We start from the raw sequence: 18435 nt of genomic DNA, 5'->3' as shown, positions 1-18435 counted from the left end.
TGTAACATTGATACTTTAAATGTTTCAAAACAATGTTTTTTTAGAAGACAATGTAACTTAAAGTTTGTGAAGTTATTTTTTTTTAGATTTCTCAAACATGTAACAAGCATTTAACACGTCAGTTTCTTGGCATTTGGAATGTTCTTAAACCTGGAAAATTCGCATAATCACTTGCTGCATTAAATTGGAAGAAATTATTCTACTAACTTTGACACCGTTTACATGTTTGCTCTAAACTTGACTTATTTAAACAGTAGGGTATTAGGAGTGTCAGTACAGAAGAAATATGAAGACGATGTTGACAATAATTTAGCTTGGTTTTACCATGTCACATAAAATATTGGTATTGTACACTAAGGCGTAGTAAACATATTACTTTTTTAAATATTTAATTACCAAAAAAGCATAACAGTTATCAAAACTTCTTCAAATAATTAATTTGCTAGATTGTTCCAGTAACACACGTATCACAATCAATGAATGTAAATTAAACTTAGTCTTAACATTCTCACAAAAAGTAAAATTATTTTCTTCAAATGCTTAAAACAGCTGTGTGTTAAATGAATACAAGCTTGGTATACTATAATACATCTTTCACAACACTGATTTTTACATATATTTGGCTAAATGCTTATGTGCCACAGATTCTACCATAGTCACAAGATCACAGAGCAGCTTATCTTGGCTCAATAATACGTTGCATTCATCTTCAGCTTCCCAATATTGGAGGCCAAGTCAGTCTCTATGACATAGAGGGAGCTGTCTATCGGCACAAACCCATTGATGTTAAACTCCTCAAGACGCTTTCGCCAGTTAGAATCCTTTGCCATGTCCAGTAGGCCTTGCGTTATCTGAGTTTTAAGAGCATCTACAAAAAAGGCAACAATGAAAAGCTTTAGTGCACAAGGGATTGTATTATAGAAACACACGGATGAATTTACTTATATTCGTTTATAGTTTAAGGTTAACCATGTATAAAATGTTCTATCTGATCATTTCCATACATGCAAGTGCTAACAAAAATAAAACTGTATTTCAGACTGGTCTCTTTCAATATTCAAGATATTCATGTTAATTACCAATAATTAGTAAATGTCCATTATTAAGCCGATGTTCTATCACAAGAGAAATCTTGAGGGTTGTGTTTATGGGTATTTACGGAACTCTACATTAATATTGTACCTATTTCATGTAATGTTGCGAGCCACTATAGACCTCTAAATCAATGGCTTCTTTCTTTTATTTTATGTAACTAGTCTATCAATGTGGATAATGGAAGCTCTAAGTGTTCTCAATATACCTGTATCGTTTGGGAATTAAATCATCTAAGAATGGACCATCAGAAGTATAATATTCCGCTTCTTAAAGGGGAGCATTATAACCCGAATTTCCCCACAAGTCCCCATCCCTCATGGCATGATGTCATAAAACATATAATTTGATAAAGGTTTGTTTTTTTAAAATTGCAATATTGAATGTGTTCCATGAAAGGTGTAGGAGATTCCATTCAGACAAGTTTGAGCCATGAACATAATTACAGACTGACATATGTGGTGATTTCCGTATTCCACACTCTTCTTCATTGGTATAATAATTGAATGATTCTTATAAGTATATTCAAACCAATACCTGGCATTCTAGAATTCAAGACAATAGGATAAGTGGGCAGAGGTCCAAATGAAGTTATAACTTGCAAGTCATCTTTGTGGCTGGGGTTGGTTTTTAGGAAATTGAACAGTGCGTTGGAATCCACCGAGGCCACGTCAACGCGATTAGCAAGAACACTGTTGATAAGACCGATGTGAGAACCTAAAATGAAATTAGTGCAGCTGAAATAAAAGTTGGACAAAAGTACAAAATGTATATTGTGAAATAATGTTTTTTATAATACACGGAATATGATACAATCATGCGAAACCTATATTAAAAGAATTCATTAAGATTCTTAAATGATGTACATCATACAAAATGTTTAACATATTGAAATAAGAGAACCTATATTTAAATAGTGGCTGGTGTTTTTTTAATTGTTTTATATTCAGGAAAGTTTTATCACAGAATCCATTATTTTCATTTCTCTTTACTTTTCACTACCTCACACAAAATACGGTAAAAAATGTATTACATTTCTGTGTTAATCTTGATATGAATTATAGCCATGCATATTCAAATAAATTTATAAGTGACCTCACACCACAATTTGATAGAGAAATTAAAATGTCTATTACACCAAATAAATTTATATCATCATCATCTTTATTATTGTATTATTATTCCATCATGTTTTAAATGTGATAGTTAAACTTTTATACATAAACCTAAAAAAATTTGGTCAACAATGTGTACAGTGCAAGCTTAAAGGAATAAAAAGTATTGTGAAGTCAAGATTCTAGAACAAGTACTGTTAGCAACAAAACGTGTGAAAATAGACTTCAAATTTCCATACATATAAAACCTCAAGATGAGATCAGATTTATGTAATTAAAAAAGTGGTAATTTAAAAGAGTAAAGTTTGAATTAACAAGGGCTGTTTGTAAAACATGCATGCCCCCCATATGGGTTGTCAGTTGTAATGGCAGCCATTGTGTGAAAACGTTCTTTGTCACTGTGAGCTTGACCTAATGACCTGAAAATCAATAGGGGTCATCTTCCAGTCATGATCAATATACCTATGAAGTTTCATGATCCTAGGCCTAATTATTCTTGAGTTATCATACGGAAACCATTTTACTGTTTCGAGTCACTCTGACCTTGACCTTTGACCTAGTGACCTGAAAATTAATAGCAGTCATCTGACAGTCAAGATCAATGTACCTATGAAGTTTCATGATTTTAAGCGTAAGCATTTTTGAGTTATCATCAGAAAACCATTTTACTATTTTGAGTCACTGTGACCTTGACCTTTGACCTAGTGTCCTTAAAATCAATAGGGGTCATCTGCCAGTCATTATCAATGTCCCTATGAAGTTTCATGATCCTAGGCGTAAGCATTCTTGAGTTATCATCCAGAAACCATTTTACTGTTTCGAGTCACTGTGACCTTGACCTTTGACCTAGTTACCTGAAAATCAATAGGGGTCATCTGCCAGTCATGATCAATGTTCCTATGAAGTTTCATGATCCTAGGCGTAAGCATTCTTGAATTATCATCCGGAAACCATTTTACTATTTCGAGTCACTGTGACCTTGACCTAGTGACCTGAAAATGAATAGGGGTCATCTGCCAGTCATGATCAATGTACCAATGGAGTTTCATGATATTAGGCGTAAGCATTCTTGAGTTATCATCCGGAAACCATTTTACTATTTCGAGTCCCTGTGACATTGACCTTTTACCTAGTGACCTGAAAATCTATAGGGGTCATCTGCCAGTCATGACCAATTTTCCTATGAAGTTTCATGATCCTAGGCCTTAGCGTTCTTGAGTTATCATCCGGAAACCATCTGGTGGACGGACCGACGGACGGACCGACCGACTGACAAACCGACATGAGCAAAACAATATACCCCCCTCTTCTTCGTAGGGGGGCATAAAAATAAAATTTCTAAATAAAATATGAAGGACACAATTGTTAAAAAAAATATTTCAAATATTAAGGTCTTTATTTAATTGTTATTTAAATAGGGTGATCGACTGAATATTTAAAACCACTCAGTTCACTTTTAACAAAAATCTGACCAGTTCCATAGGTAGAAATCCAGCTGACATTCAAGTCAAGAAACTTAAGTTAAGGTTTAGTTGTTTGCTGCATATTTTATTACTTTAGGCAATCACTAACCACATTCAAAGGTGCTCCCAAAAAAAGATACATCAAATCCTTGTTTTTTTAGGTAGTCTAAGACAGCCAAGCAGGAGGAAATTGACTTGGAACCAGCAAACCCTAAACTGTGCCCTCGTAAATCATGCATATCTTTGTACTTCAACCTGAATGAGAAAGCATAATAAGATAAGTGGCAGATATAAATAGAAAACTGAGAATATGGACTTTAAATTTTGTGGCCTTCAAAGTTTAGCCTTGAAAGATTACTCCTCAGTGCACCAGTAAGTCATTGTGTGCAGAATGATGAAGCTATAGGATGGCATTCTATGTTTACAATTCTTTGTTTAGCTAACTGTAGATGGTTATGGTTATATTTGATGTATTAGTTTGTATTCACAGAAAAATTCTATATAGTAGATTTTTTTCATATTCTTTAATCAAAAACCAAAATTGAAAACAAATCAATGTATAGCTACCAAAATACAAACCAGGATATCAAACAGATTAACAAAAATGTCTAAAAGGTTTTTCTATTGTGTTCAATAAATGCCCTTTGATGGGCTTTAACAAAAAGACTGACTTGTTACGAGCATGGATGATGACGTCAGCAAAGTAGACTGGTCTCTCTGTATTCTTTGTGTGGTTGAACACAGCACCTGCCTCACACAAACTGATGTGCTTGTTCTGGTTACTAACCAGTCGCAAGTAGTCTGTACTAGACATTAAACCTACAAATACAATATGTGTTGAATGATGGTGAATGTTTTTTTTTTTTTTCAAGTAGTATTCATAACCAGTTTTACTGTTGATATAAAAATAATTGTTTCACAAAAAAGAGATTTACAAACATCATAACAACATTTAATTTGTTCAAAAATCAGTCAATAAATACAAACCTTTTTGCCAATCTACCCATGACCTACATGAAATAAGGTTCTATACATACAAGACTGTATTGTTTATACATAATTTATAGCAGTAATCAAACCTTATTATTAGTTATATATATGTAGCAAAATGCAGTTCATACATGTTTTTGTTTTGCAACTGATAGTTTGCATCTCAAAGCAACACCTACTAAGAAAGTATTAAGAACACAAAAATATCAACAATCTTGAATAACAGCCACATTACCAATATCTACTTCGTTGCTGGTGAATGGATCAACCCGTTGCTGGGGAGGCCCAGTCCACCGTGACTCATAGATGAGGTAGCCCTGGCGTCCCGTCACACCCTCAAGGTATTCCAGCAGCAGCTCAAACAGCTCCACGGGAATGCTGGGAACCAGGTATGAGATCATTCTCAGCCTCTCTTTGGTTTCTGCCATTATAACCCTTGGTGGGCTAGGATGAAGGATTTGAACTGGGCGCTGAATACTGGTAGGCTTAGCTAAAATCATGATAAAATGGTAATTTAAATCATCTTTTTACGAAATATGTAACATACCTTAATATTGACAATTAATACTATGCAAAGAAAGCAAAAAGTTTAAATTTTTTGCTTATGTTAAATGTTAAAGAGGTCCTTAATCAAATGGAACTTTTCACAGATATTGGCATGTATTGAGGTTTGTCATTAAATGCTGTATATTGATAAACGTAAACATTGGATCTAAAAAGCTCCAGTAAACCCTCAACTGGGCTCGAACCATTGACCCCTGGAGTAAAAGTCTATAATCGCTAAGACCACTCGGCCATCTGTGGTCTTACAATTTGTGATGTACTTGATACTTTATATATACAATCCTAATTGTATCACAAAATACGACGACAACAGAAGAACTCTCCAAATTATTTAATCATTTCACATTGCAATGCTTGATAATTTTCAGGCTTAAATCGTCAAAAGATACATTGTACATGAAGTGAATATTTTTGAGCATGGTAAATGTTCAGAAATACTGTTTCCTCACAAATATCACAACAACAACACAAATTTTTGAATCTTAAAGATTATTTTTAATTTTATCAGTTTACCAAAATGTGAAAAGGCCGTTAAAGAACTCACCTGAATTCACTAGCAATTGACTTAGTAATAAATGTGGCCCTAAAGTAGTAACAAGATGTTTATAGATTAAACCTGGTGACCTAGTTTAATATACATTTAACCCTGACTCAAACTTGACAGGATGTGGTCAAGCAGAGACATTTCTGGTTCAAGATAACAATAAGACCAAATTTTGTCAAGCTTGATCTTGAAATGTGACCTAGTGATCTAGTTTTGTATGCACATTAACCAGGTTAGAATACAGTCCAGGTATTACCAGAATTACTAAGTTTCATGAAGATCATGCACATATTAATTTTGGCCTCTAAAGTGGCAACAAGTTTTTTTCAAAGATTTGATATGATGACCTAGGTTTTGGACGCATACAAATATAACGCAGATTTACCCTTGATCTAGAAAACATCAAGACAAGCATTTTGACTAAGTTTTATCAAGGTTGAGTCATAAATATGACCTCTTTTAACGTGATAACAAGGTCTTTAAAACACGTGACCATGTTTTTAGACATGTGAGCATTTCATTTTTTAGATGAGCTGAAAAAGAAAAATACATAGCCATGTATATTTTATTTTCTAAAATTCCATAGGTTCCTTATTACCTTGAAAGAAGCACCAACAGTGACAGATCAGGCCAAAAATACTGGAGTTATTCATCATTTCATGATAACAAAAACTAAAGTGTACCATTTTCAGGATGAAATTGCACAAATGTCAAATTTTGGTCTTTGGAAGAAGCTTGCATAACCACTGTGCAGCCTTACATACATTTACACTACATTTATAATCTTTTCGTCTTATTCATTTACCAGTTTTGAAAATATTCAATAAAAATAATTAAAATACATGTACAGTTTAAATCACTCTTATTTAACCCTGAGATATTATATGTGTATTGTAAAGTGCATTAGCATTGCTAATAAGACACATTTTTGCATTCCATTGAGGTGAGAGGGGGTAATAATATGGGGTGGGGTAATTTATAAGATGTTTAAAAAAAAAAAAAAAAAAAATTGGGGGGGGGGGGTGGGGGTGGGGGGGGGGTAGGGGGGGTGAGAGGGGGTATAATGTGGGGTGTGGTAATTTATAAGATGTTTAAAAAAAATTGTGGGGGGGGGGGGTGGGTGGGGGGTAGGGGGGTGGGGGTGAGAGGGGGTAATAATGTGGGGTGGAGTAATTTATTAGATGTTTAAAAAAAACAAGAGGGCCATGATGGCCCTGAATCGCTCACCTGACTCATTAAGATCAGATGAAAACTATGACCTCTATTGTCTACACAATGTTTTTCTATGATTTGACCTAGTGACCTAGTTCCTGACTCTAGATGACCCAAATACAATCCCAATCCAGATTTCATCAAGATAAACATTCTGACCACAGTTCATAAATATTGGATAAAAACTGTGACCTCTATTGTCAACACAATGTTTTTCTATTTATTTGACCTAGATTTTTACCCCAGATGACCCAAATACAATCCCACCCAGATTTCATCAAGAATTCTGACCAAATTTCATAAAGGTTGGATGAAAACTGTGATCTCTAATGTCTACACAAGGTTTTTCTATTATTTGACCTAGTGACCTAGTTTTTGACCCCAGATGACCCAAATAAAATCCCAACCCAGATTTCATCAAGATAAACATTCTGACCAAATTTCATAAAGATTGGATGAAAACTGTGACCTCTATTGTCTACAGAAGGTTGTTCTATTATTTGACCTAGTGACCTTGTTTTTGACCCCAGATGACCCAAATTCAGTCCCAAACCGGATTTCATCAAGATAAACATTTTGACCAAATTTCATCAAGATTGGATGCAAACTGTGACCTCTACTGTCTACACAAACAAATTGTTGACGGACGGACGCACGGACACACGCAGGCACGCACAATGGACGCCGGACATCACACGATCACATAAGCTCACCGTGTCACTTCATGACAGGTGACCTAAAAATATGTGTCGGAGATAAACATAAACAGTTGTGGTTAAAATCCCATAGAAACAAGGGCTGTTTGTAAAACATGCATGCCCCCCTATATGGGCTATAAGTTGTAGTAGCAGCCATTGTGTGAATACGTTTTTTGTCACTGTGAATGGTGGTGGTGGTGGTGGTGGTGTAGTAGTAGTAGTAGTAGTAGTAGTAGTAGTAGTAGTAGTAGTAGTAGTAGTAGAAGTAATAGAAGTTGTAGTAGTAGTAGTAGTAGTAGTAGTAGTAGTAGTAGTAGTAGAAGTTGTAGTAGTAGTAGTAGTAGAAGTAGTAGTAGTAGTAGTAGTAGTAGAAGTAGTAGTAGTAGTAGTAGTAGCAGTAGTAGTAGTAGTAGTGGTAGTAGTAGTAGTAGTAGTAGTAGTAGTTGTGGTAAAAGTAGTAGTAGTAGTGGCAGTAGTAGTAGAAGTAGTAATGGTGGTGGTGGTGATGGTGGTGGTGGTGGTGGTGGTAGTAGTAGTAGTGGTACTAGTAGTAGTAGTACTAGTAGTAGTAGTAGAAGTAGTAGTAGTAGTAGTAGTAGTAGTAGTAGTAGTAGTAGTAGTAGTAGTAGTAGTAGTAGTAGGAGTAGTAGTCTATGTTAGCGTTTCCGATCGCCAAAACAAATTAAATCCAGTGCATGTATATTTTATCATGTCTATTTGTAGAACTGATTTACACCGTTTTTCTACAGCCACGTGATAATAACTATTCAATATGCATTAATACCGGTATGCCACGAAGAACCCGTGTTATAAGAAAGAGCGCAAAATTATTGCTGTCGTCGGCAATGCTAAGTTCTACGCATGCAAAGCATGCTTTTTAAAAAACAGACGATGTGTAACTAAATATAGCCTAGCCGCTCAGTACATGCAGTATTTAAGACTTACAAATTTACCGACACGTTTGAATAAATTTTATATTGCAACTATGGAAAAATATGTTAATTCAAGAACACATTGCAGTAAATGTATTTTTCAAGAATCAAGAAGCACCAGACTACGGCAACAATTATTTGGAGAAGGGGGGGGGGGACGCATAGGAGTTACGCAAGACCCACCCAATCAAAGACCGGGGCATATCTGAAAGTTCTAACAGTGTATACCGTTTATGCCAGTGCATGAAAATAAATATAAATGAAAAATAAAAAAAACATGAAACTATTTGACAAATTAACAAATTATTTTTTTAAATGTGACTTCATTGATAATTTAATACAGTCATTATTGATACCTATAGATTCATGATGATTATGTCCTTCATTGAGCAAATAAGGTTATACCGGTAATGTGGATTCATCGTAGTGCTGAAATTTGGCTACTAATTTTTTTTTCTTAGCGCCAACCTAGGTAGTAGTAGTAGTAGTAGTAGTAGTAGTAGTGGTAGTAGTAGTAGTAGTAGTAGTAGTGGTAGTAGTAGTAGAAGTAGTAGTAGTAGTAGTAGTAGTAGAAGTAGTAGTAGTAGTAGTAGTAGTAGTAGTAGTAGTAGTAGTAGTAGTAGTAGCAGTAGCAGTAGCAGAAGCAGTAGCAGCATAACAAGACCAATACTTAAGAATGATCAAATGGGAAAAGGTAACCTTGCACTGGCAGTAAATATGGGGCTCATTTACAGGTCAGATTTGGAATCTCTGCTGTAAAATGAGATTTTGAATGAATTAAAGGGAGGCAAATCTGAAATAAAAAGAACATGCATAAACGGTAGTTGTTTCCCTTGTTTGAACCATGCTAAATCCTTACAAGTTTGGAAAGAATTGGATGAAAAATTTGGACTTTATTGCATAAACACCATTTTCTCAATTCAAGGGGAGGTAATTCTGTACTTCATTGACCAATAATGCTCATTTTTTTGTAGGGTTCGTGTCCTCATTGATATAAAGACACTGTGCAAATTTGGAAAGGATCGGACAAAAAATGTGGAAGATTTTTGAAAGTTTTTACAAAATAGGCAAAAACGAATAAACATGCAAAGTTCAACGAGCTCCTGCGGCCATGTTTTTTGACGAATCAAATTTCTTTGAACAACTTTTTCAGGGGAGCCTTCAAAGGTCATCCCTGTGAAATTTTTTGAAAATCTGATGAGCGGTTTCTGACAAGAAGAGTTTTTAAGGTTTTTACCATATATGGTCATAGCGGCCATCTTGGTCATGTGATCAATTTTTTTTTAACAATTCTTTTGTCCCATGACCTAGGGATGCTCCACATGAAATTTAGTTGAAATTGGCTCAATGGTTTAGTAGAAGAAGATGTTTACAAATTGTTTATGGACGGACGGACGCTGAGTGATCACAATAGCATCGCTCAGGTGAGCTAAAATTTGGGGGGGGGGGGGGGTGGGGGGGGGGGGGGGGGTAGGGGGGAGTGAGAGGGGGGTATAATGTGGGGTGTGGTAATTTATTAGATGTTAAAAAAAATGGGGGGTGGGGGGTAGGGATGTTAAAAAAATGGGGGGTGGGGGGGTAGGGGGGAGTGAGAGGGGGTTATTTATTAGATGTTTAAAATTGGGGGGGGGGGGTATGGGGGGGGGTATGGGGGGGGGTAGGAGGGGGGGTGGGGTGGGGGGGGGTAGGGAGGTTGGGGGGGTGGGGGGGTGAGAAGGGGGTTTAATGTGGGGTGTGGTAATTTATTACATGTTTAAAAAAAATTGGGGGGGGGGGGATATCCTCTATTCATTAAACATGAAATTTAAACTTATTGCATTTTTTTCCCCTGTATATAAGAAAGATATAATAGTGTATTACCTCCCCTGTCCTGCTTATATTTATATTAATCAACAAAATTAAACATTAACACAATATTTAATATACAAAATATACAAAGAATCTCATATTCTGATAATATTTTTTCTGATCCACTGTATTTTACTCAAAGGATGATGTTTCATTGGACTGATAATTATAGATTTAGGATTACAGACCAGTTGCTTCAGTAATATTGTTCAGAGTTTGCCCTGTTAGCCGCGTATGCATTCTTGAGTTATCATTCAAAAACTATTTTACTATTTCGGGTCATGAGCAATGTACCTATGAAGTTTCATGATCCTAGGCCCAAGCGTTCTTGACTTATTATCTGACAACCACCTGGTGGACGGACCGACAGACCGACCGACCGACCGACAGACCGACATGAGCAAAGCAATATACCCCCTCTTCTTCGAAGGGGGGCATAAAAATATTAAGAACTTTTAAAGTTATCGCAGGATCCAGAAAAGTGTGACAGACAGACAGACAGACTGACAGACGGAGCGCAAACCATAAGTCCCCTCTGGTGAAACCGGTAGGGGATTAATAAAATTGCGCTACCATAATTTTGTGTACACCCCTCAATTGTTTCCACCAAATTATACATTCACTAGGTTAACAACCATTTAGACAAACATTTTTGCAAATCTTTGAAAGAAATGATTTCACAATTTGCCTAATAGTGAATAAGCTACCAACAAGGGATGACATCATTTATGTATATATACATAGGATCTTGCATGTGTGGTCGTTTTGTATTGAATTTATTAAACAAGTCATCTAAATACAAAAAATGACGTCATTTCACAGTTATATACCTTGTGCAATAACACCAGTGTAATAAACAAAATTGAGCATTACCTAATTTCACTCCTGGAGCGTAGGTCATGTTATAATGAAAAATAGCACCATTCTGCACACATGCCTTTTGTTCAAAATTTAGTGTTGACAACATTATAAATTGAATAAGGAAAATATATTGGTCTCATTTTATTCAAGTAGCGACATAATTTTACAAGAAAAAAAACTAGAAATGGCGCAGCCCCGGCCGAGGCGTATCCCCACGCCGCAGCTTTTGACCCAGGGGTCAGATCAAAATACCAAATAGTGCACTGTCGCACATATGCTCATACCTACTATGTGTTAAAGTTTTAATGTTCTAGTGCTAATAGTGTATGAGGAGATAGTGGCCAGGACGGAAGGACGGACAGACGGCGGAGATTACCAAATAATCCCCCCGCTCTGATTCTGAACGTGGGGATAACAATATTTATCACATGCCATACCCTGTGTCCAATGTAGTATAACCATTACCAATATTTTTATCTTACACATGTGTAATATACAATAAGCGTTTTAAATGGACGAGTTTTTGTTCGATTGACCAATCGCATTTTGTTACTTTGCTGAAATGACGTTGCAGCATCAAATGACGTCACGAAATGTAAACAACATTCTGGATTTATCATTATGTTTCCGTAAATATTTATTTCATATGCTTATTTAAAAGCATGTGATAAAAAAGATCTGACATTCATTGTCTTTTCATACCATATTTTATTAAACTCGTCCAGGAAATTCGTTATTAAGCTTTCCAAAGGCTCGCTTCCTAAAAAAATTCCTGAACTAGTTAAATAAAATATGGTATGCTATGACAACTCATGCCAGATCCTATACATACATTTTCTTACAATAATAATGCATGTAAGGCAAGATCTTAAGTGAAATAACAAGTGCTTTGAATTGCTCCTTTAATTATGTTTTTACCTTTCTTACACTCTTACTTCTCATACACATACATAGTAAAACAATAAGATCATCCATTATTAAACTGCTCTGAAGCCCCGATTACAAAGGTTAAGCTTTCTATTAAATACGTTTTAAGCATCACCCTGCACATTTGTGGTCCTAAATATTTCTTTAATACACAATTTAATAATGAAAATAATACCAGCTTTCATTTTCCTTAAGTGAATATCCAAAACAATTAACTGCAATATCCCCTTCTAATATTCCAAGTTTCAGAATGAAAGAAACTGTAGCTGGGACTAATATAAGGTAGAATATGACTGCAATCTGACAGGCAGAAGGCACATTTTACCAAATGTGTTTCTCTTTATGACAAGCACATAACTCATATACAGACTCACCATTAAAACAAGACCTTGAAATGTATACACTGTCCAAAACTAGTTCATTTGATGACGTCACAGTTTACAAGCCATGCCTTTGTGCAAGTAATCACCACCACTAAATACAAAGGTGTCCATGTAACAACCGTTTCACCTATTTAGCAATAATTGTATTGCAAAATGGGAGTGTATTATTGCAATGTTTTTATATAACAACTTGTTCAGTAGTAAACCTGTTTTGCAATAAAATCATCACACATGTCTTATGTAATTCCAATAGATTGGAATGGTTGACAAGGAAATTTCAAATGTTGTATTTAAATAATATTAATTTGTAAAAAGAGATACAACTGTATGCTTTTACGAAAAACTAAAAAGGTAAGGAAGGTGATGAATTTGTCGATTTAATACCATAGAACAACACAGAATGTGTTCAGATAGACATAATTTCATCCAATTTAGTACTTAGGTGAAGATGCAATAATTTTATTGCAAAATGTGTGAAATGTCTTATTGCAATTTTTTTTTATATCCACCTGTTTGACATATATATACTTATTGATTCTGATTGACAGTGACAAGAAAGTTTCATATGTTGGTTTTCATAATTTTCTTTTTAAAATAAGACAGATGTTTAAGTTTAGACCAAACAATAAAAGATATTGGAAGTGATTGAAAATGATCTATTTCCTGCGAAAAATATGTGTATAATGAGTATTTCATGAGTAAAAGTGATAATTGAGAACAACACACGATGTTGAAAAATATGTTACTTTCAGACTTCAATAAAAAAAAAACTTGGAAATGAAATAATTTTATTGCTTAACAGGTTGGAGTGTGTTATTGCAATCAGAAAGAAAACATGATTAGCAACACAGAATGTATAATATATTGCAGGGGCGTCGGAAACAAATTGACATTTGGGCGGCGGAGGGGGTGGGAATGGGGGTATCCCCCTCCCTTTGGTGGGGGTCCAGCCTCCCCCAGAATTTGTTCCAAATTTTAGCATCAAATGGTGCATTCTGGTGCGGTTTTATGCCTGATACCTGACCTTATACATGTCTATTGTAGGCATATTCTGAATGACAAAAGTTGTGACAGACAGACGATGGAAAAGTGATCTCTAGATGTCGCAGTTTGTACTTTGTAGCATACACAACAATAAGGATCATGTAGCGTCAATACTGATTAAACATATCATAAAAGTCAAATTAAGATGCTAGTATAAAGTTTTATTTGATGTATTTTTATACATGAATGTAGAGTAACAATATTACCATATCGCATGGAACATACAACTATAATATCACAGGACAATCTAATGTGAATGCTATCGCAATCAATTATGGAAATTTGTCTATATAGTTCTTTTTTAATTTCCACACTGTCCGGCAAAAATACAGGTACCACAAGGTCATTTTTAAATTGAATGCTGAACACTGGCCGGCAACCATGTAGGTACCACAAGGCCATCACACATAAAATTTTCCAAAAAAGACATCCGTGTTTCCTTATACTGGACAAATTCATTTGCGACTTGGCGTAAGTCCATATTGTCAGTTTCTGCCCAATAAGCGTGCATGATCATCAGATGGTTAAGGGGTTTCTGTGTCATAGTTGATCGTAGGTAAGTTTTTACTCTCCGTAGAGCTGAAAACGAGCGTTCGCTAGTCACGTTTGTGGCTTTTTGTGATAATTAAGGGCTATTGGATATCGGCGCATTTGTTTCATGTCATACTTTCCTTTATATTAATTAACAGAAGAAAATGCTTAGATTCCCAGGTTTAATTACTCAAGAATAAAGGGTTTATCGTTTTAAAAGAGACTGAACAATTAACAACATAATTGACACGTACAATACCGCGGGTGGGTGATGGCAATCAACAATACACATGTCATAACCGCAAAAGCATGATTACCTTGCTTTGTGGATATTTTCAAGTATACAGGTATTGAAATGTAAAAAAATGAATAAAAGGTTTTTGCTGAAATTTAATTTTTGCCGAAAATATTGGGGTGGCGACTGCTGCCCCTGCCGCCCCAGCTACGACGCCACTGCATTGACTGGTTTCAACCAAAATGTGAATTTGGAGAGAAAACCCAGATATGCAATAAATAAATTGCAAGATGCGTGCAGTATCTAATTGCAATGTTAAATTTATTTAGCAATTTGTTTTGCAATGTCACTGCTTTGCAATTAAATAATCACACATTTATGAATTGATTAAATTTGATTGGAAACTGTGAAAATAAAGTTTTAAATATAATGTTACAGAGTTCAGTTATAAAAATATCAAGACTGTGTAGTAAGATTTACCCAAATATAAATAAAAAAACATTTAAAATTTATTTAATTCTAGACAGAATATGAAAAACCAACACAATATATGTATAATGTGATGCCTAGGACCTGTAAGCTTTAGATATGCATGACGGAAACTCAGTGCTCTGGGTTTGCATACAGGTAGTAGCAATACTTCAACTCTAAGCTTTATAACGAACAAGAGTTGTGTTTGTCAGAAACGCAATGCCCCCTTTTGCGCCGCTTAGATGCCAAATATTTGACCTTTGACCTTGAAGGATGACCTTGACCTTTCACCACTCAAAATGTGCAGCTCCTTGAGATACACATGCATGCCAAATATCAAGTTGCTATCTTCAATATTGCACAAGTTATGACCAAGGTTAACGTTTTGGGACAGAATGACAGACAGACACATACAATGACAGACAGGGCAGGCCAAAAACAATATACCCCGATCATTTGATCCGGGGCATAAAAAGGGTCTCAGAGCCACCATAGCAAAAATTATCAAAGGCTCTGGGAGTGTTTATATGGACTAACATACAGGCTGGACATATGGTTGTCAATTACAGATGAATGTCATCAGTTGTTTAAGGGACTTGTTCACTGTTTGTTTTTTTAATAAGTATAAAGGGTATGCAGCCATCAAATATGAAAAGCATTTGAACTTTAAAGCTCATGTAAACAACAGAAATAAAAGAATTTGAGGTAAATAAAAAGGAACAATAATAAGTTGATTTTGGATATGTTGCCTCTGTATCAATGATTCGTTTCAAATTATTATATTATGAAGCAAATCACTCGGCTATCATCAGTACCAGGGGTAAGTTGTCGTATACTTAAGCCAAAGAGTACACAGGATACTTTTAAGTAGTACCAAAGCCGACAACGACTTAATTAGCTTATAATAATTTCAATAAACTGTAACCCAAAAACTAGATAATGGACAAGCTTTTCTATCGAAATTTCAATGTCAAAATTAACAATATTATTATGGCAGAAGATGCACCACTCTTCTTCACTAAATGTCGTCTGCGACCCCGATTCTAATGACATATACACATTTTCCGTATACTATTTTTTACAAAACCAAAAATGAAAGTACATGCGCCCTGACCTTGAACTGCTGAACAGGGTTTCTGAAAATACCGGAATATATCGGAATCTACCAAAATCTATCTAAATAGCACCAAATTCCAGTATTAAAAGTTATATTAATTATATATAAGATAATATAATTATACAACAAAAAAACACATGTATTTTATCAAATTTATTCATCACATATATATATCTCAACAATAAAGAACAAGCGAAACATGGTGCATTGACATTCATCAATTGTTTTATATGCCTATACAAAGTTATGTTTAAATAAATGTTTCACATGCTGTAGTATGATGATTAAACACACATACTCAAATCCCTTTAGTTTGTCAAAATCTAAGACTACGGATGTTACAACATAAATAATTTTAGAAATATATCATAATGTTTAATATTTTTTTCTTAAAGACTTTAAGTTATTTTACATGAATAAAACATTCCGACATACATTCAGACATAGAAACATATGCAACGATATTAAATTATCTTTTAATTTATTATGGACTTAAAATTACACAACAAACAACATTCAAACATTCCAAAATATAACACAAACTACGGAATGGTCAATAACATTTTGGCATTTATTTACAAAGCTTTTGATATACAACATTTACGTGTTAAATTACAATTTGTTTTCGTAACACTTTTATGTTATATTATTGTTTAACTTAGTTTGCGATTTCCGGAAACTTCAGGATAGTGGTTCTAACAATTATGTTTCTATTACCAGTTACGAATGCCCGGTTATTTTCCATTCGTCTTTGGGGCGACAGTACGGACCTGACCATTAGATGACGTAACCATCTTAATGGCTATGCCTTTGTACTGGCGCAATTTCTACAGACAGTTTCGTTCCTCAATTGACATACTAATCTAGTGTGACTTGGTTACTTACATGTTTGCACGAATCAACTACTTTCAATGTTACGCTACCCAACAGAGCACTTCGATTTACTTCAAATTGACCAGAATCAAAGTATGCAGCAACTGGACAATGTTGTCAAACCGTGTGTTCTTTAATTGACAATTAATTTCAACATGATTTATTGACTCCAAATTATGATTTGTCCAATTGAATGTGACCTTGCCATTTCTGGGCTCGTAATCACCAAACTATGCTTAAGCTTAAGTCTAAGAATAAAGCTTTTTTTATTTTGAAAGCTGAAGAATTTCTTTAATTTTTAGTCAATCTCTGTATTGATTTTGTTGTTGTACATCATTCTTGTTTTAGAAATTTTGTTACTGACATAATGAATAGTATAGCATGTACATATTCAATAGAAAGACGTATTTTTCTTAGTTTTAAGTCTTTTTAAACATTTGAATTCTTATGTCTTAGAATGGGTTGGTGAATACGGGTCCTGGCTGACTCGTTCTTGCAGATGAGGTTTTTGACTTTTTCTTAAGTAACTTAAAATGTTGCTCTTATGTGCGAGCATTTCATTTCAAAGTCATCACACTTTGATTCGACGCATATGGAATCATCAGCATTGTCTCCGAATATCATATTTAGCAGTGTTTTACTTTCACTTGCATTTGTTCATCAGTGTTGTTTTATGTTTATGACACTATTGTGTATATGACTTATATGAACGTTAACTCTTATGAGTATTAACTAATGTTAATAACAACACAACACGTGTAAATGCCAAGACGTTTAATATAGAAGTGCGGCATCAGAAAACGGGGTACTGGGTTAACGTTGGCAGGAGCCGTAGTCTGTTTTTTCACAATATAAACAGTGGTAGCTATAGTCTGAAACCATGTTTTGAAGTTCTTCAAGTTGGTCTGTAATATATGAGGAATGGCCATCTGCTTTTTTAGTCTTTGTCCTAACAATAGTAGTTGTAGTAGTAGTAGTAGTAGTAGTAGTAGTAGTAGTTGTAGTAGCAGTATAGTAGTAGTAGTAGTAGTAGTAGTAGTAGTAGTAGTAGTAGTAGTAGTAGTAGTAGCAGTAGCAGTAGCAGCAGCAGCAGTAGTAGTAGAAGTAGTAGTAGTAGTAGTAGTAGTAGTAGTAGTAGTAGTAGTAGTAGTAGTAGTAGTAGTAGTAGTAGTAGTAGTAGTTGTTGTTGTTGTTGTTGTAGTAGTAGTAGTAGTAGTAGTAGAAGTAGTAGTTGTAGTTGTTGAAGAAGTAGCAGAAGTAGTAGTAGTAGTAGAAGTAGTAGTAGTAGTAGTAGTAGTAGCAGTATAGTAGTAGTAGTAGTAGTAGTAGTAGTAGTTGTTGTAATGGTAGTAGTAGTAGTAGTAGTATTTGTTGTTGTTGTTGTAGTTATAGTTGTAGAAGTTGTTGTTGTTGTAGTAGTAGTAGTAGACTAGTAGTTGAAGTAGTATACATGTATTAGTAGAAGTAATAGTGTGTTACTTTTCATCTGTGTCTGTCGGTCTGCCTTCCTGACAGCGTGCCCGTCTTACTGCCTG

The 18435-nt window shown here is 34.9% G+C and overlaps 1 protein-coding gene across 2 annotated transcripts; it reads right to left on the bottom strand.

Annotated features, from left to right (window-relative positions):
- Positions 1–485: 485 nt before the first annotated feature.
- On the bottom strand, positions 486–18401 carry LOC127842769 (uncharacterized). Of its 2 annotated transcripts, none has more exons than XM_052372487.1 (6): positions 18380–18401; positions 4896–5150; positions 4342–4489; positions 3780–3925; positions 1630–1809; positions 486–868 (listed from the first exon to the last, which is right to left on the bottom strand). In XM_052372487.1, the coding sequence occupies exons 1-6, from the start codon at positions 18384–18386 to the stop codon at positions 687–689; spliced, it is 918 nt and encodes a 305-aa protein (XP_052228447.1). In that variant the 5' UTR covers positions 18387–18401; the 3' UTR covers positions 486–686. The 2 variants fall into 2 exon arrangements, with proteins under 2 accessions (XP_052228447.1, XP_052228442.1); XM_052372482.1 differs by lacking the exon at positions 18380–18401 and adding an exon at positions 12422–12579.
- Positions 18402–18435: the final 34 nt, after the last annotated feature.

This window comes from Dreissena polymorpha, chromosome 1, assembly GCF_020536995.1.
Source record: "Dreissena polymorpha isolate Duluth1 chromosome 1, UMN_Dpol_1.0, whole genome shotgun sequence".
Lineage (NCBI taxonomy): Eukaryota > Metazoa > Mollusca > Bivalvia > Myida > Dreissenidae > Dreissena > Dreissena polymorpha.
The sequence above is the reverse complement of the archived record's forward strand: the minus strand, read 5'-3'. Positions and strand labels throughout refer to the sequence as shown.